The sequence below is a fragment of the Panulirus ornatus genome, chromosome 17 (assembly GCF_036320965.1).
Source record: "Panulirus ornatus isolate Po-2019 chromosome 17, ASM3632096v1, whole genome shotgun sequence".
Classification (NCBI taxonomy): Eukaryota; Metazoa; Arthropoda; class Malacostraca; order Decapoda; family Palinuridae; genus Panulirus; species Panulirus ornatus.
Window position 1 is genome coordinate 18,321,420 of NC_092240.1, and position 18,830 is coordinate 18,340,249.

Here is an 18,830-nt window from a genome sequence, read left to right on the forward strand (position 1 = left end):
ATTCATCTCGTTTATCCCAGTGTGGTAATATTTATTCATGGGAGGCTCATATATAAAACAAAATATGGTGTAATCTACAAACAAAATTTACTTCTGTGGTTATATTGCAAGCTAAATAATGGTATGTAATGGAACCATGGCAGCAGAAGTGAACCATAGGGTGGGGGAGGGGTTGAAGGTTCCGGGAGTAATGAAGAATGTGTGGAAAGAGAGAATGTTATCTCGGAGAGCAAAAATGGGCATGTTTGAAGGAATAGTAGTTCCAACAATATTATGTGGTAGCAAGGCATAGGCTGTAGATAGGGTTGTACGGAGGAGGGTGGATGTGTTGGAAATGAAATGTTTGGGGACAATATTTGGTGTGAAGTAGTTTGATTAAGTAATGAAAAGGTAAGAGAGATGTGTGGTAATGAAAATATTGTGGTTGAGAGAGCAGAAGAGGGTGTGTTGAAATGGTTTGGACATATGGAGAGAATGAGTGAGGAAAGATTGACAAGAGGATATATGTGTCAGGGGTGGAGGGAACAAGAAGTAGGAGACCAAATTGGAGGTGGAAGGATGAAGTGAAAAATATTGAGCAGTTAGCGCCTGAACATTCATGAGGGTGAGAGGAGCGCAAGGAATAGAGTAAATTGGATTGATGTGGTATAATGGAGTCATTAGGGCCTGGATGTGGATAGGGAGCTGTGGTTTTAGTGCATTACACATGACAGCAGAGATTGAAAGTGAATGAATGTGGCCCTTTTTTTGTCTTTTCATGGTGCTCCCTCGTTGATGCAGGGGGTGGTGATGCTGTTTCCTTTAGGGTAGGGTGGCACTGGGGGTGGATAAAGGCAAGCAAGTATGACTACATACATATGTCTGTGTATATGTATGTATATGTTGATATGTGTATGTATGTTTGTGTGCATGTAATGTGTTTATGTATTTGTGCGTATTTAAGTGCATGGGTCTTTCTTTATCTGTTTCGTGGTGCTACCTTGCTGACGCAGGAAACAATGATCAAGTATGATAATAATGATGATAATGATGATAATAATGATGATATTAATGATAGTAATAATGATAATAATATTCAATAATGTATGTATTATACTTAATCACTGTCTCCCACGTTAGCGAGGTAGCACAAGAAAACAGACGAAAGAATGGCCCAACCCACCCACACACACATGCCTATACATAAATGCCCACACACGCACATATACATGCCTATACATTTCAACATATACATACATATACATACACAGACATATACATATATACACATATACAGATTCATACTTGCTGCCTTCATCCATTCCTGTCGCCACCCCACCACACATGAAAAGCAGCCCCCCTTCCCCCCCGCACGTTTGAGGTAGCGCTAGGAAAAGACAGCAAAGGCCACATTCATTCACTCTCAGTCTCTAGCTGTCATGTGTAATGCACCGAATAATGGTACAATAAAAGAATAAGAATTATGTCTATTAGAATGATCAAAGAGAAAAATTTATTTCAAATTATATCAAAACAATGAAGACATCAACAGCTGTAATTCCAGATTACTGTAAGGTAAATTATTAATTCAAAGTAACAAAATGGAATTCAAACAGCAACAGACAATTAGATCCTTATGAGGCTGTTTATAATAGTGTAAGAAATTAGAAACTCATAGTTTAGTGTGGTAAGAGTAGAATGACAGGTGTTTCAAAATGAAAAACTGTAAGACTTTCATGTAACAAAGAAGGAACAAACGATGTCACTTGGAGACTTTTAGCAAAATATTTATCAACTTTACTCTTAAACATATATATGGTTCTGCTTGCAACTCCTTTAATAAGTAAGTCATTCCTATGTTAACACTTCTTTCAATGAATAGTGCTGCACCTTATTTAAGGTAAAACATTTGCTACTGAAATCAGTCAAATCTGGATTTCATAGCTTGTCAGATTAACATTACTGAAGCCTTTGATAATTCTAGGTCCTGTGATAGATCACCTCTTAACCTTCTCTTTTCTAAGCTGAATGAATTAAGTCTATCAGATTGCTCTCATAGGATTTGTTCTTCATCCCAAGAATCATCATGGTAGCTTGCCTCTGTACTCTTTCTATTCTTTCTATGTGATTTTTTCTTATTGAATATTTTTGAAATTCTAAGTTTAGATATAGTTATTGAACTACTTAAGTAGTAGTAGTTTTGATGCATGAGACCGGGTTATAGTGATGGATGATTTGAATGCAAAGGTGAGTAATGTGGCAGTTGAGGGAATAATTGGTGTACATGGGGTGTTCAGTGTTGTAAATGGAAATGGTGAAGAGCTTGTAGATTTATGTGCTGAAAAAGGACTGGTGATTGGGAATACCTGGTTTGAAAAGCGAGATATACATAAGTATACGTAGGTGAGTAGGAGAGATGGCCAGAGAGCGTTATTGGATTACGTGTTAATTGATAGGTGCGCGAAAGAGAGACTTTTGGATGTTAATGTGCTGAGAGGTGCAACTGGAGGGATGTCTGAACATTATCTTGTGGAGGTGAAAGTGAATATTTATAGAGGTTTTCAGAAAAGAAGAGAGAATGTTGGGGTGAAGAGAGTGGCGAGAGTAAGTGAGCTTGGGAAGGAGACTTGTGTGAGGAAGTACCAGGAGAGACTGAGAACAGAATGGAAAGAGGTAAGAACAAAGGACGTAAGGGGAGTGGGGGAAGAATGGGATGTATTTAGGGAAGCAGAGATGGCATGAGCAAAAGATGCTTATGGCATGAGAAGCGTGGGAGGTGGGCAGATTAGAAAGGGTAGTGAGTGGTGGGATGAAGAAGTAAGATTATTAGTGAAAGAGAAGAGAGAGGCATTTGGACAATTTTTTCAGGGAAATAATGCAAATGAATGGGAGATGTATAAAAGAAAGAGGCAGGAGGTCAAGAAAAAGGTGCTAGAGACAAAAAAAGAGGGCAAATGAGAGTTGGGGTGAGAGAGTATCATTAAATTCTAGGGAGAATAAAAAGATGTTTTGGAAGGAGGTATATAAAGTGCATAAGACAAGGGAACAAATGGGAACATCAGTGAAGGGGGCCAATGGAGAGGTGATAACAAGTAGTGGTGATGTGAGAAGGAGATGGAGTGAGTATTTTGAAGGTTTGTTGAATGTGTTTGATGATAGAGTGGCAGATGTAGGGTGTTTTGGTCGAGGTGGTGTGCAAAGTGAGAGGGTTAGGGAGAATGATTTGGTTAACAGAGAAGAGGTAGTAAAAGCTTAGCAGAAGATGAAAGCTGGCAAGGCTGCGGGTTTGGATGGTATTGCAGTGGAATTTATTAAAAAAAGGAGGTGACTGTATTGTTGACTGGTTGGTAAGGTTATTTAATGTATGTATGACTCATGGTGAGGTGCCAGAGGATTGGCAGAATGCTTGCATAGTGCCATTGTACAAGGGCAAAGGGGATAAAAGTGAGTGCTCAAATTACAGAGGTATAAGTTTGTTGAGTATTCCTGGGAAATTATATGGGAGGGTATTGATCGAGAGGGCGAAGGCATGTACAGAGCATCAGACCGGGGAGGAGCAGTGTGGTTTCAGAAGTGGTAGGGGATGTGTGGATCAGGTGTTTACTTTGAAGAATGTATGTGAGAAATACTTAGAAAAGCAAATGGATTTGTATGTAGCATCTATGGATCTGGAGAAGACATATGATAGAGTTGATAGAGATGGTCTGTGGAAGGTATTAAGAATATATGGTGTGGGAGGTAAGTTGTTAGAAGCAGTTAAAAGTTTTTATCGAGGATGTAAGGCATGTGTATGTGTAGGAAGAGAGGAAAGTGATTGGTTCTCAGTGAATGTAGTTTTGCAGCAAGGGTGCGTGATGTCTCCATGGTTGTTTAATTTGTTTATGGATGGGGTTGTTAGGGAGGTGAATGCAAGTGTTTTGGAAAGAGGGGCAAATATGCAGTCTGTTGTGGATGAGAGAGCTTGGGAAGTGAGTCAGTTGTTGTTCGCTGATGATACAGCTCTGATGGCTGATTCGGGTGAGAAACTGCAGAAGCTGGTGAGTTAGTTTGGTAAAGTGTGTGAAAGAAGAAAGCTGAGAGTAAATGTGAATTAAGAGCAAGGTTATTAGGTACAGTTGGGTTGAGGGACAGGTCAATTGGGAGTTAAGTTTGAATGGAGAAAAACTGGAGGAAGTAAAGTGTTTTAGATATCTGGGAGTGGATTTGGCAGCGGATGGAACCATGGAAGTGGAAGTGAATCATAGGATGGGGGAGGGGGCGAAAGTTCTGAGAGCGTTGAAGAATGTGTGGAAGTTGAGAACGTCATCTTGGAAAGCAGAAATGGGTATGTTTGAAGGTATAGTGGTTCCAACAATGATATATGGTTGCGAGGCGTGGGTTATAGATAGAGGTGTGTGGAGTAGGGTGGATGTGCTGGAAATGAAATGTTTGAGGACAATGTGTGGTGTTAGGTGGTTTGATCGAATAAGTAATGAAAGGGTAAGAGAGATGTGTGGTAATAAAAAGAGTGTGGTTGAGAGAGCAGAAGAGGGTATTTTGAAATGGTTTGTTCACATGGAGAGAATGAGTGAGGAAAGATTGAGAAAGAGGATATATGTGTCAGAGGTGGAGGGAACGAGGAGAAGTGGGAGTCCAAGTTGGAGGTGGAAAGATGGAGTGGAAAGTATTTTGAGTGACCGGGGCCTGAACATGCAGGAGGGTGAAAGGCGTGCAAGGAATAGAGTGAATTGGAACGATGTGGTATACTGGGGTCGACAAGCTGTCACTGGATTGAACCAGGGCATGTGAAGCATCTGGGGTAAACCATGGAAAGTTCTGTGGGGCCTGGATGTTGAAAGGGAGCTGTGGTTTCAGTGTATTATACATGACAACTAGAGACTGAGTGTGAACGAATGTGGCCTTTGTTGTCTTTTCCTAGCGCTACCTCACACACATGCTGGGGGAGGAGGTTGTTATTTCATGTGTGGCGGGGGTGGCGACGGGAATGAATAAGGGCAGACAGTATGAATTATGTACATGTGTATATATGTATATGTCTGTGTGTGTATATATATATGTATACATTGAGATTTATAGGTATGTATATGTGCGTGTGTGGACGTGTATGTATATACATGTGTATGTGGGTGGTTAGGCCTTTCTTTCATCTGTTTCCTTGCGCTACCTCGTTAACGCAGGAGGCAGCGACAAAGTATAATAAAGAAAAAATATTTGAGAATTATAAATTTTGAGGGTTGGAAAGGAAAAGAAGTGGTTAATCATTACTGTACTAATTTTTTTTGGCCAGTCAATCTTTTTTTTATCCCTTGAAGTATAACTCCATTTCTACCATGTAAGTTGATTTTTTTGCTCATAATTCAGGACTCCATCGAATGCTCTCTGAAAATCTAATCGATGATATCGAGTGCCAACAACCAGGGCGGTATATTACCAGTACTACCTGCCAGCGTATCAGGAGGGTTAGTGACATCTGCTTAGTGAACCAGCATAAAAAGATGTTTTGGAAGGAGGTATATAAAGTGCATAAGACAAGGGAACAAATGGGAACATCAGTGAAGGGGGCCAATCGGGAGGTGATAACAAGTAGTGGTGATGTGAGAAGGAGATGGAGTGAGTATCGTGAAGGTTTGTTGAATGGGTTGGATGATAGAGTGGCAGATGTAGGGTGTTTTGGTCGAGGTGGTGTGCAAAGTGAGAGGGTTAGGGAGAATGATTTGGTTAACAGAGAAGAGGTAGTAAAAGCTTAGCAGAAGATGAAAGCTGGCAAGGCTGCGGGTTTGGATGGTATTGCAGTGGAATTTATTAAAAAAGGAGGTGACTGTATTGTTGACTGGTTGGTAAGATTTTTGTAATGTATGTATGACTCATGGTGATGTGCCAGAGGATTGGCAGAATGCTTGCATAGTGCCATTGTACAAGGGCAAAGGGGATAAAAGTGAGTGCTCAAATTACAGAGGTATAAGTTTGTTGAGTATTCCTGGGAAATTATATGGGAGGGTATTGATCGAGAGGGCGAAGGCATGTACAGAGCATCAGACCGGGGAGGAGCAGTGTGGTTTCAGAAGTGGTAGGGGATGTGTGGATCAGGTGTTTACTTTGAAGAATGTATGTGAGAAATACTTAGAAAAGCAAATGGATTTGTATGTAGCATCTATGGATCTGGAGAAGACATATGATAGAGTTGATAGAGATGGTCTGTGGAAGGTATTAAGAATATATGGTGTGGGAGGTAAGTTGTTAGAAGCAGTTAAAAGTTTTTATCGAGGATGTAAGGCATGTGTATGTGTAGGAAGAGAGGAAAGTGATTGGTTCTCAGTGAATGTAGTTTTGCAGCAAGGGTGCGTGATGTCTCCATGGTTGTTTAATTTGTTTATGGATGGGGTTGTTAGGGAGGTGAATGCAAGTGTTTTGGAAAGAGGGGCAAATATGCAGTCTGTTGTGGATGAGAGAGCTTGGGAAGTGAGTCAGTTGTTGTTCGCTGATGATACAGCTCTGATGGCTGATTCGGGTGAGAAACTGCAGAAGCTGGTGAGTTAGTTTGGTAAAGTGTGTGAAAGAAGAAAGCTGAGAGTAAATGTGAATTAAGAGCAAGGTTATTAGGTACAGTTGGGTTGAGGGACAGGTCAATTGGGAGTTAAGTTTGAATGGAGAAAAACTGGAGGAAGTAAAGTGTTTTAGATATCTGGGAGTGGATTTGGCAGCGGATGGAACCATGGAAGTGGAAGTGAATCATAGGATGGGGGAGGGGGCGAAAGTTCTGAGAGCGTTGAAGAATGTGTGGAAGTTGAGAACGTCATCTTGGAAAGCAGAAATGGGTATGTTTGAAGGTATAGTGGTTCCAACAATGATATATGGTTGCGAGGTGTGGGTTATAGATAGAGTTGTGTGGAGTAGGGTGGATGTGCTGGAAATGAGATGTTTGAGGACAATGTGTGGTGTTAGGTGGTTTGATCGAATAAGTAATGAAAGGGTAAGAGAGATGTGTGGTAATAAAAAGAGTGTGGTTGAGAGAGCAGAAGAGGGTATTTTGAAATGGTTTGTTCACATGGAGAGAATGAGTGAGGAAAGATTGAGAAAGAGGATATATGTGTCAGAGGTGGAGGGAACGAGGAGAAGTGGGAGTCCAAGTTGGAGGTGGAAAGATGGAGTGGAAAGTATTTTGAGTGACCGGGGCCTGAACATGCAGGAGGGTGAAAGGCGTGCAAGGAATAGAGTGAATTGGAACGATGTGGTATACTGGGGTCGACAAGCTGTCACTGGATTGAACCAGGGCATGTGAAGCATCTGGGGTAAACCATGGAAAGTTCTGTGGGGCCTGGATGTTGAAAGGGAGCTGTGGTTTCAGTGTATTATACATGACAACTAGAGACTGAGTGTGAACGAATGTGGCCTTTGTTGTCTTTTCCTAGCGCTACCTCACACACATGCTGGGGGAGGAGGTTGTTATTTCATGTGTGGCGGGGTGGCGACGGGAATGAATAAGGGCAGACAGTATGAATTATGTACATGTGTATATATGTATATGTCTGTGTGTGTATATATATATGTATACATTGAGATTTATAGGTATGTATATGTGCGTGTGTGGACGTGTATGTATATACATGTGTATGTGGGTGGTTAGGCCTTTCTTTCATCTGTTTCCTTGCGCTACCTCGTTAACGCAGGAGGCAGCGACAAAGTATAATAAAGAAAAAATATTTGAGAATTATAAATTTTGAGGGTTGGAAAGGAAAAGAAGTGGTTAATCATTACTGTACTAATTTTTTTTGGCCAGTCAATCTTTTTTTTATCCCTTGAAGTATAACTCCATTTCTACCATGTAAGTTGATTTTTTGCTCATAATTCAGGACTCCATCGAATGCTCTCTGAAAATCTAATCGATGATATCGAGTGCCAACAACCAGGGCGGTATATTACCAGTACTACCTGCCAGCGTATCAGGAGGGTTAGTGACATCTGCTTAGTGAACCAGCATAAAAAGATGTTTTGGAAGGAGGTATATAGAGTGCATAAGACAAGGGAACAAATGGGAACATCAGTGAAGCGGGCTAATGGGGAGGTGATAACAAGTAGTGGTGATGTGAGAAGGAGATGGAGTGAGTATTTTGAAGGTTTGTTGAATGTGTTTGATGATAGAGTGGCAGATGTAGGGTGTTTTGGTCGAGGTGGTGTGCAAAGTGAGAGGGTTAGGGAGAATGATTTGGTTAACAGAGAAGAGGTAGTAAAAGCTTAGCAGAAGATGAAAGCTGGCAAGGCTGCGGGTTTGGATGGTATTGCAGTGGAATTTATTTAAAAAGGGGGTGACTGTATTGTTGACTGGTTGGTAAGGTTATTTAATGTATGTATGACTCATGGTGAGGTGCCAGAGGATTGGCAGAATGCTTGCATAGTGCCATTGTACAAAGGCAAAGGGGATAAAAGTGAGTGCTCATATTACAGAGGTATAAGTTTGTTGAGTATTCCTGGGAAATTATATGGGAGGGTATTGATCGAGAGGGCGAAGGCATGTACAGAGCATCAGACTGGGAAGGAGCAGTGTGGTTTCAGAAGTGGAAGGGGATGTGTGGATCAGGTGTTTACTTTGAAGAATGTATGTGAGAAATACTTAGAAAAGCAAATGGATTTGTATGTAGCATCTATGGATCTGGAGAAGACATATGATAGAGTTGATAGAGATGGTCTGTGGAAGGTATTAAGAATATATGGTGTGGGAGGTAAGTTGTTAGAAGCAGTGGAAAGTTTTTATCGAGGATGTAAGGCATGTGTACGTGTAGGAAGAGAGGAAGGTGATTGGTTCTCAGTGAATGTTGGTTTGCTGCAAGGGTGCGTGATGTCTCCATGGTTGTTTAATTTGTTTATGGATGGGGTTGGTAGGGAGGTGAATGCAAGTGTTTTGGAAAGAGGGGCAAGTATGCAGTCTGTTGTGGATGAGAGAGCTTGGGAAGTGAGTCAGTTGTTGTTCGCTGATGATACAGCACTGATGGCTGATTCGGGTGAGAAACTGCAGAAGCTGGTGACTTAGTTTGGTAAAGTGTGTGAAAGAAGAAAGCTGAGAGTAAATGTGAATTAAGAGCAAGGTTGGTAGGTACAGTTGGGTTGAGGGACAGGTCAATTGGGAGTTAAGTTTGAATGGAGAAAAACTGGAGGAAGTGAAGTGTTTTAGATATCTGAGAGTGTATTTGGCAGCGGATGGAACCATGGAAGCGGAAGTGAATCATATGGTGGGGGAGGGGACGAAAGTTCTGAGAGCATTGAAGAATGTGTGGAAGTTGAGAACGTTATCTTGGAAAGCAGAAATGGGTATGTTTGAAGGTATAGTGGTTCCAACAATGATATATGGTTGCGAGGCGTGGGTTATAGATAGAGTTGTGTGGAGTAGGGTGGATGTGCTGGAAATGAGATGTTTGAGGACAATATGTGGTGTTAGGTGGTTTGATCGAATAAGTAATGAAAGGGTAAGAGAGATGTGTGGTAATAAAAAGAGTGTGGTTGAGAGAGCAGAAGAGGGTATTTTGAAATGGTTTGTTCACATGGAGAGAATGAGTGAGGAAAGATTGAGAAAGAGGATATATGTGTCAGAGGTGGAGGGAACGAGGAGAAGTGGGAGTCCAAGTTGGAGGTGGAAAGATGTAGTGGAAAGTATTTTGAGTGATTGGGGCCTGAACATGCAGGAGGGTGAAAGGCGTGCAAGGAATAGAGTGAATTGGAATGATGTGGTATACTGGGGTCAACAAGCTGTCAATGGATTGAACCAGGGCATGTGAAGCATCTGGGATAAACCACGGAAAGTTCTGTGGGGCCTGGATGTTGAAAGGGAGCTGTGGTTTCGGTGCATTATACATGACAACTAGAGACTGAGTGTGAACGAATGTGGCCTTTGTTGTCTTTTCCTAGCGCTACCTCACACACATGCTGGGGGAGGAGGTTGTTATTTCATGTGTGGCGGGGTGGCGACGGGAATGAATAAGGGCAGACAGTATGAATTATGTACATGTGTATATATGTATATGTCTGTGTGTGTATATATATATGTATACATTGAGATTTATAGGTATGTATATGTGCGTGTGTGGACGTGTATGTATATACATGTGTATGTGGGTGGTTGGGCCTTTCTTTCATCTGTTTCCTTGCGCTATCTCGTTGACGCAGGAGGCAGCGACAAAGTATAATAAAGAAAAAATATTTGAGAATTATGAATTTTGAGGGTTGGAAAGGAAAAGAAGTGGTTAATCATTACTGTACTAATTTTTTTTGGCCAGTCAATTTTTTTTTATCCCTTGAAGTATGACTCCATTTCTACCATGTAAGTTGATTTTTTGCTCGTAATTCAGGACTCCATCGAATGCTCTCTGAAAATCTAATAGATGATATCAAGTGCCAACAACCAGGGCAGTATATTACCAGTACTACCTGCCAGGAGGGTTAGTGACATCTGCTTAGTGAGCCAGCATTTTGGTGGTTGTCAATTTGCACTCCCCTTACCCAGGTAGCTGTCTTTTCTTTCTGCCTCACTAACATGTGGACTACTGGCATTCCATCCACAAATATATAATCTCTCCCTGTCGTATGTAACACTTGACAACACTTAACTCACGCAGCTCATTCTTTGTAACTAGATTTTCTTGCAATGATTACTATGCGCTTGCCCTGCCTTTTGGCAAAATGGTAGGAGCAGTAGATAGAAGTGGTAGGTAGGAACATTTAGGCATGATAATCAGTTAGAAACATTAGGTAGAAGCAGTAGAAGTCATTAGAAACATTAGATAGGAGCCTCTGCAAATACTGCACTGGACTTGCCTTCTGCCAATGGCCTGTTAAAGTTGAGGCACTAAAGGTTAAGAAGCGGCACTGGAGTTCTTTAGTTATGGAGACTCATTGCCATGACCACCCCTTTGAGTGAGTTCCATTTGGAACAGGTGTCGGAGATATACATACATAGGTAGATAGTGGTGGTGGGGACGAGGGTGAGGATGGGACCCGCACATCTCTCACAATTCCTCTGTCAAGTTTTCCCAGTAATATGATTATTTCCCTTGACCCCTGACTGTGTTGCCTCAGGAGATTGAGCAGCACAGAGTGGTTGCTCTTCAGTTGTGGAGAGGAGTCAGTGTCTGTGATCATGGAGCCTCAGAGTGCAGTGGCTGAAGCACTCAACCTCCATTTTACCACCTCTTGAGTCTCTTTCAAATGTCCACCCTTCACAGTCCATTTCAACTTTGTTATCTCCATCACAGTCTCCTCCAGCAGAGTGTCCCTCTTCACAGTCTCCTTCAACAGATTACCTTCTTTCAAGCTCTCCACCAGCAGGGTCTTCTCCTTCAGAGTCATCTGCTTGGGCCTTTTTACTGTCAGAATCATTATTTATACCATCATTACAGTCCTCGGTAAACACAGCGGTCTCACAGTCACCTTTGGCAGGGTTGCCACACACACTGTCCATTACAATTTCATCCTCCTCTCACAGTCATGCCACTTTCTTTTCCTTCTTCAGTCATGTCTTCCACATTGTCCTGCAGAAATGTATCTCAGAAATTTATTGCTCTATCATTCATTTGATGTTGATATCACTCGGTGTTTACATGCATTTACTGTAGTTACCTGTGAATCTCTTTAAAGAATTTGCTCACAAAATGATAATTCTGATTAGGTTGAATAGGTTTCATCCAACATTCATGTTTTTGTAATTTACAGTATGGTTGGAGCATTGATCTTTTCACTGCAGCAGTTCTGATACCCACTGTATCTTCTCATTTTAGGATATTCTCAATTGTTCTGAAAGAATATCTTCGTAAGTTTGTATTTACATTTAAATTGAATATGATTTTTTTACCCCTGCCCCGTAAGTTTGTATTTACATTTCAATAGAATATAATTTTTTATCCCTGGGGTGACTAAGGGGGATGAGAATGGGGGGCTAGAAACCCTCCCCTCGTATTTCAACTTTCTAAATGGGGAAATAGAAGAAGGAGTCATGCGGGGAGTGCTCAACCTCCTTGAAGGCTCAGATTGGGGTGTCTAAATGTGTGTGGATATAACCCATTTGAGAGAAAAGGAGAGATAGGTAGTACATTTGAGGAAAGGTACCGAGATATTTTGGCTCTGAGTGAAGCGCAGGTCAAGGGTAAATGTGAAGAGTGGTTTGGGAATGTCTTGGGAGTAAAGTCAGGAGTTGGTGAAAGGACAAAAGCAAAGGAAGGAGTAGCACTGCTTCTGAAGCAGGAGTTGTAGGAGTATGTGATAGAGTGTAAAAAAGTAAACTCTAGATTGATATGGGTAAAACTAAAAGTGGATGGAGAGACATGGGTGATTATTGGTGCCTATGCATGAGAAGAAAGATCATGAGAGGCAAGTGTTTTGGGAGCAGCTGAGTGAGTGCATTAAATGCTTTGATGCATGAGACTGGGTTATAGTGATGGGTGATTTGAATGGAAAGGTGAGTAATGTGGCAGTTGAGGGTATAATTGGTGTATATGGCATGTTCAGTGTTGTAAATGGAAATGGTGAAGAGGTTGAAGATTTGTGCGCTGAAAAAGGACTGGTGATTGGGAATACCTGGTTTAAAAACAAAGATATACATAAGTATATGTATGTAAGTAGGAGAGATGGCCAGGGAGCATTGTTGGATTACGTGTTAATTGATATGTGCTTGAAAGAGAGACTTTTGGGTGTTAATGTGCTGAGAGGGGCAACTGGAGGGATGTTTGATCATTATCTAGTTGAGGCAAAAGTGAAGATTTGTAGAGGTTTTCAGAAAAGAAAAGAGAATGTTGGGGTGAAGAGGGTGGTGAGAGTAAGTGAGCTTGGAAAGGAGACTTGTGTGAGGAATTACCAGGAGAGATTGAGTGCAGAATAAAAAAGTTGAGAGCAAATGACGTAAGGGGAGTGGGAGAGGAATGAGAAGTATTTAGGGAAGCAGTGAGGGCTTGTGCAAAAGATGTTTGTGGCATGAGAAAGGTGGGAGGTGGGCAGATTAGAAAGGATAGTGAGTGGTGGGATGAAGAAGTAAGATTATTAGTGAAAGGGAAAGAGAGAGGCGATGAATGATTTTTGCAGGGAAATAATGCAAATGAGAGGGAGATGTATAAAAGAAAGAGGCAGGAGGTCAAGAGAAAGGTGCAAGAGGCAAAAAAGAGGGCAGATGAGAGTTGGGGTGAGAGAGTATCATTAGATTTTGGGGAGAATGAAAAGATGTTTAGGAAGGAGGTAAATAAAGTGTGTGAGACAAGAGAACAAAGGGGGACTTCAGTGAAGGGGCTAATGGGGAGATAATAACAAGTAGTCATGATGTGAGAAGGAGATGGAGTGAGTATTTTGAAGGTTTGTTGAATGTGTTAGATGATGGAGTGGCAGATACAGGGTGTTTTGGTCAAGGTGGTATGCAAAGTGAGAGGGTCAGGGAGATTAGTTTGGTAAACAGAGAAGAGCTAGTGAAAGCTTTGCAGAAGATGAAAGCCAGCAAGGCGGTGAGTTTGGATGGTATTGCAGTGGAATTTATTAAAAAAGATGGTGACTGTGTTGTTGATTGGTTGGTAAGGATTTTCAATGTATGTATGGTTCATGGTGAGGTGCCTGAAGATTGGCGGAATGCATGCATAGTGCCATTGTATAATGGCCAAGGGGATAAGGGTGAGTGTTCAAATTACAGAGGTGTGAGTTTGTTGAGTATTCCTGGGAAATTATATGGGAGGGTATTGATTGAAAGGGTGAAGGCATGTACAGAGCATCAGATTGGGGAAGAGCAGTATGGTTTCAGAAGTGGTAGAGGATGTGTGGATCAGGTGTTTGCTTTGGAGAATGTATGTGATATATACTTTGAAAAGCAGATGGATTTATAAGTAGCATTTATGGATCTGGAGAAAGCATATGACAGAGTGGATAGAGATGCTTTGCGGAAGATATTAAGAGTTTATGGTGTTGGAGGTAAGTTGCTAGAAGCAGTGAAAAGTTTTTATCATGGATGTAAGGCATGTGTAAGAGTAGGAGGAGAGGAAAGTGATTGGTTCCCAGTGAATGTCAGTTTGCGGCAGGGGTGTGTGATGTCTCCGTGGCTGTTTAATTTGTTTATGGATGGGGTTGTTAGGGAGGTGAATGCAAGAGTTTTGGAGAGAGGGGCAAGTATGCAGTCTGTTATGGGTGAGAGGGCTTGGGAAGTGAGTCAGTTGTTGTTCGCTAATGATACAGCGCTGGTGTCTGATTCGGGTGAGAAACTGCTGAAGTTGGTGAGTGAGTTTGGTAAAAAGTGTGAAAGAAGAAAGTTGAGAGTAAATGTGTATAAGAGCAAGGTTATTAGGTTCATTAGGGTTGAGGGACAAGTTAATTGGGAGGTAAGTTTGAATGGAGAAAAACTGAAGAAAGTGAAGTGTTTTAGATGTCTGGGAGTGGATTTAGAAGTGGATGGAAGCGGAAGTGAGTCACAGGATGAGGGAGGGGATGAAGGTTCTGGGAGCGTTGAAGAATGTGTGGCAGGCGAGAACGTTATTTCAGAGAGCAAAAATGGGTATGTTTGAAGGAATAGTGGTTCTAACAATGTTATATGGTTGCAAGGCATGGGCTATAGATAGGGTTGTGTGGAGGAGGGTGGATATGTTGGAATATGAAATGTTTAAGGACAATATGTGGTGTGAGGTGGTTTGATCGAGTAAGTAATGAAAGGGTAAGAGAGTTTTGTGGTAATAAAAAGAGTGTGGTTGAGAGAGCAGAAGAGGGTGTATTGAAATGGTTTGGTCACATGTAGAGAATGAGAGAGGAGAGATTGAAAAAGAGGATATATGTGTCAGTGGTGAAGGGAACAAGAAGTGAGAGACCAAATTGGAGGTGGAAGGATGGATTGAAAAAGATTTTGAGCGATTGTGGCCTGAACATACAGGAGGGTGAAAGGCATGCAAGGAATAGGGTGAACTGGAATGATATGGTATACTGGGGTGGACATGCAGTCGGTGGATTGAACCAGGGCATGTGAAGTGTCTGGGGTAAACCATGGAAGGTTTTGTGGGGCCTGGATGTGGAAAGGGAGCTGTGGTTTCAGTGCATTATACATGACAGCTAGAGACTGAGTGTGAATGAATGTGGCCTTTGTTGTCTTTTCCTAGTGCTACCTCACATGCGCATGCGCGGGGGAAGGAGGGTGCCATTTTCATGTGTGGCGTGGTGGCGATGGGAATGGATGAAGGCAGCAAGTATGGATATGTACATGTGTATATATGTATATGTATGTATATGTTGAAATGTATAGACATGTTTATGTGCATATGTGGGCATTTATGTTTATACATGTGTTTGTGGGTGGGTTGGCCCATTCTTTCATCTGTTTCCTTGCACTACCTAGCTAATGTGGGAGATAGCAATTAAGTATAACGATAATAATAATGATGATAATGATAATGATAATGATGATAATGGAAATAGATAGTACTTTCATCATACATGTTGATTATATTATGAAAGAAATCTAGCTGATTTTTTGTTCATGAGGGATTTTATCAAAAGCTTGGTGAGAATTGTTTGTTTATTAAGTGGTGACTCTCTTTGTAATTTACAATATTGTTTTGAATAATGGTTCCTATATTTTTACCAGCTATGGACTTTAAACTAATTAAGTGATAATTTCTGAGCAAGGACTTATAACCTTTATTGGATAACACTATTAAACTATCGTACTTCCATTCCTCTGTAACTAAAGCTGTAGCAAATGACTTACTGAATGATACAGACAAGGGCTTAACAGTCTCATATTTCACTTATTTTCATTGTCCTCAGATAAAATTTAAATGGGTCTTCTGTTTTTATTTACTTTTTTTAATTTGGTGCTGATAGTATGTCTCCAGTTTGTATGTCAACATGTTGAATGTTTTCCTCTCTTAGCATTCGGACTAGATTTCGAACTTGAGCTGTGTCTTCAGTAGTATTTCAGATGCAAAATAATTAGTGATCTTGTTTATGGCTTCAGTGTCTTAAATAAAAGCCACCAATTTCCTTAAATGGACCATTTGATTTGATAATGACTCTCTGGTCATGAACAAACAATAGAATTCATGAGGATTTGCTTAACTATTTCCAACCTAAGTCTCCTAATTGAACAACCAGTAGGTACTGTATATTCTTCTCTTGAGAAGGCACAAGACTTTATGCTTATTGTTTATTTTTATCTCCTTCCTATTATCCTGTCTAAACTTTATCCCATCTTGTTTTGTCTCATGTCAAAGCCAGCTTCATTTCATTACATATCTCATGACGATTAAATACAGTATTTACGATCTTGATCCTTTTCTAAAGGAACATCCTACACCTTTTACATGCTTTTTTTTCCCAGTTGTGCTCACAGTCTAATTTATGATTTAAGCAAAGTGTCAAGCAGAGATCTATTGCAGCTGGTAATGAATTTCACATTGTAGGCACTTTCTCAGTTAAAACTGCTAAACATGAACTTGTTTTCCAGAACTACCTCTGTATCATGGTGAATCTTGGGAATTAATGCAACGTCGCTGGGCAAAATTGGAGAAGGACTTTAGGACAAAAAGCAAGAAATTTGATATATCCAAGATCCCAGATATTTATGACTGCATCAAATATGATCTGCAGCACAATAACCACACTCTTCAGTTTGAGCATGCAGAAGAACTGTACAAATGTGCTAAATATCTGGCAGATGTTGTAATCCCTCAGGTATGGCGTTATTTTCTCTTTTTTTTTTTTTTTGAGTTGCAGTTTTAACAAGTTTTCTCCCACTAGAAGTAAGAGATTGTTAGACAATTTATCCTTCATGTTGAATACTTTGTAATGATGCAAAAACCTGAATGTTTTGTAAGATTATGTGATTTCCCTTAATTGGGCCTCTGCATATTACATTATATAAATTTGTTTAATAAGTGCAAATTCCATGAACTCTGTCCAGAGTGAATATCATGAAAAACTGTACAAAAAAAGGAGACTGTGTATGCAGAAATGAAGGAGAATGGATGAACATGATGTGGACATAGAGAATCGGTAGAGAAGAAAGATTTTTTCCTAGGCATACAAGTTCAGTGCATAAAATAACATAAAAATGCTGGTCAAGATGGGAGGACATTCTCCATGGCATGTTTAAAGTAAGATGTAAAGACACCTGTGTAAACAGCTGAAAGTCGTATTAATCAGTTTGTAACAGCTTATGAATCTAGACCTCCAATTTCTTGTGAAAATGATCTTAGACAAAAATTGTCGAGTATTGAACTGGATGATTGGAGGATACAATGGTCTTATGCAATGCTGTGTCGCTGCAGACTGAACAGATTAACTTATTGTTTACACCAAAATCGAATTAAATCTGCAAGCTCTCTCTCTCTCTCTCTCTCTCTCTCTCTCTCTCTCTCTCTCTCTCTCTCTCTCTCTCTCTCTCTCTCTCTCTCTCTATCTCTCTCTCTCTCTCTCTCTCTCTCTCTCCATTATACTTAATCGCTGTCTCCCGCATTGGTGAGGTAGCGCATGTAAACAGATGAAAGAATGGCCTAACCCACCCACATATACATACAAACATACACTTCAACGTATTTTTTTTATACTTTGTCGCTGTCTCCCGCGTTTGCGAGGTAGCGCAAGGAAACAGACGAAAGAAATGGCCCAACCCCCCCCCATACACATGTACATACACACGTCCACACACGCAAATATACATACCTACACAGCTTTCCATGGTTTACCCCAGACGCTTCACATGCCTTGATTCAATCCACTGACAGCACGTCAACCCCTGTATACGACATCGCTCCAATTCACTCTATTCCTTGCCCTCCTTTCACCCTCCTGCATGTTCAGGCCCCGATCACACAAAATCTTTTTCACTCCATCTTTCCACCTCCAATTTGGTCTCCCTCTTCTCCTCGTTCCCTCCACCTCCGACACATATATCCTCTTGGTCAATCTTTCCTCACTCATTCTTTCCATGTGCCCAAACCATTTCAAAACACCCTCTTCTGCTCTCTCAACCACGCTCTTTTTATTTCCACACATCTCTCTTACCCTTACGTTACTTACTCGATCAAACCACCTCACACCACACATTGTCCTCAAACATCTCATTTCCAGCACATCCATCCTCCTGCGCACAACTCTATCCATAGCCCACGCCTCGCAACCATACAACATTGTTGGAACCACTATTCCTTCAAACATACCCATTTTTGCTTTCCAAGATAATGTTCTCGACTTCCACACATTCTTCAAGGCCCCCAGAATTTTCGCCCCCTCCCCCACCCTATGATCCACTTCCGCTTCCATGGTTCCATCCGCTGCCAGATCCACTCCCAGATATCTAAAACACTTCACTTCCTCCAGTTTTTCTCCATTCAAACTCACCTCCCAATTGACTTGACCCTCAACCCTACTGTACCTAATAACCTTGCTCTTATTCACATTTACTCTTAACTTTCTTCTTCCACACACTTTACCAAACTCAGTCACCAGCTTCTGCAGTTTCTCACATGAATCAGCCACCAGCGCTGTATCATCAGTGAACAACAGCTGACTCACTTCCCAAGCTCTCTCATCCCCAACAGACTTCATACTTGCCCCTCTTTCCAGGACTCTTGCAATTACCTCCCTAACAACCCCATCCATAAAAAAAAAAAAAAAAAAAAAAATGGGGAGGTGATAACAAGTAGTGGTGATGTGAGAAGGAGATGGAGTGAGTATTTTGAAGGTTTGTTGAACGTGTTTGATGATAGAGTGGCAGATATAGGGTGTTTTGGTCGAGGTGGTGTGCAAAGTGAGAGGGTTAGGGAAAATGATTTGGTAAACAGAGAAGAGGTAGTGAAAGCTTTGCGGAAGATGAAAGCCGGCAAGGCAGCAGGTTTGGATGGTATTTGCAGTGG

General features: G+C 41.1%; 1 protein-coding gene across 1 annotated transcript in view; it reads left to right on the top strand.

The window, feature by feature from the left end:
* LOC139754415 (inositol hexakisphosphate and diphosphoinositol-pentakisphosphate kinase-like) overlaps nucleotides 1–16,930 on the top strand; it is a 292,669-nt gene extending 275,739 nt beyond the window's left edge. Inside the window, exons 6-7 of the mRNA XM_071671693.1 lie at nucleotides 16,421–16,647; nucleotides 16,877–16,930. Coding sequence (XP_071527794.1) covers nucleotides 16,421–16,647; nucleotides 16,877–16,930 — 281 coding nt within the window. The remainder of the gene's footprint in view (nucleotides 1–16,420; nucleotides 16,648–16,876) is intronic.
* The last annotated feature ends 1,900 nt before the right edge of the window (nucleotides 16,931–18,830 follow it).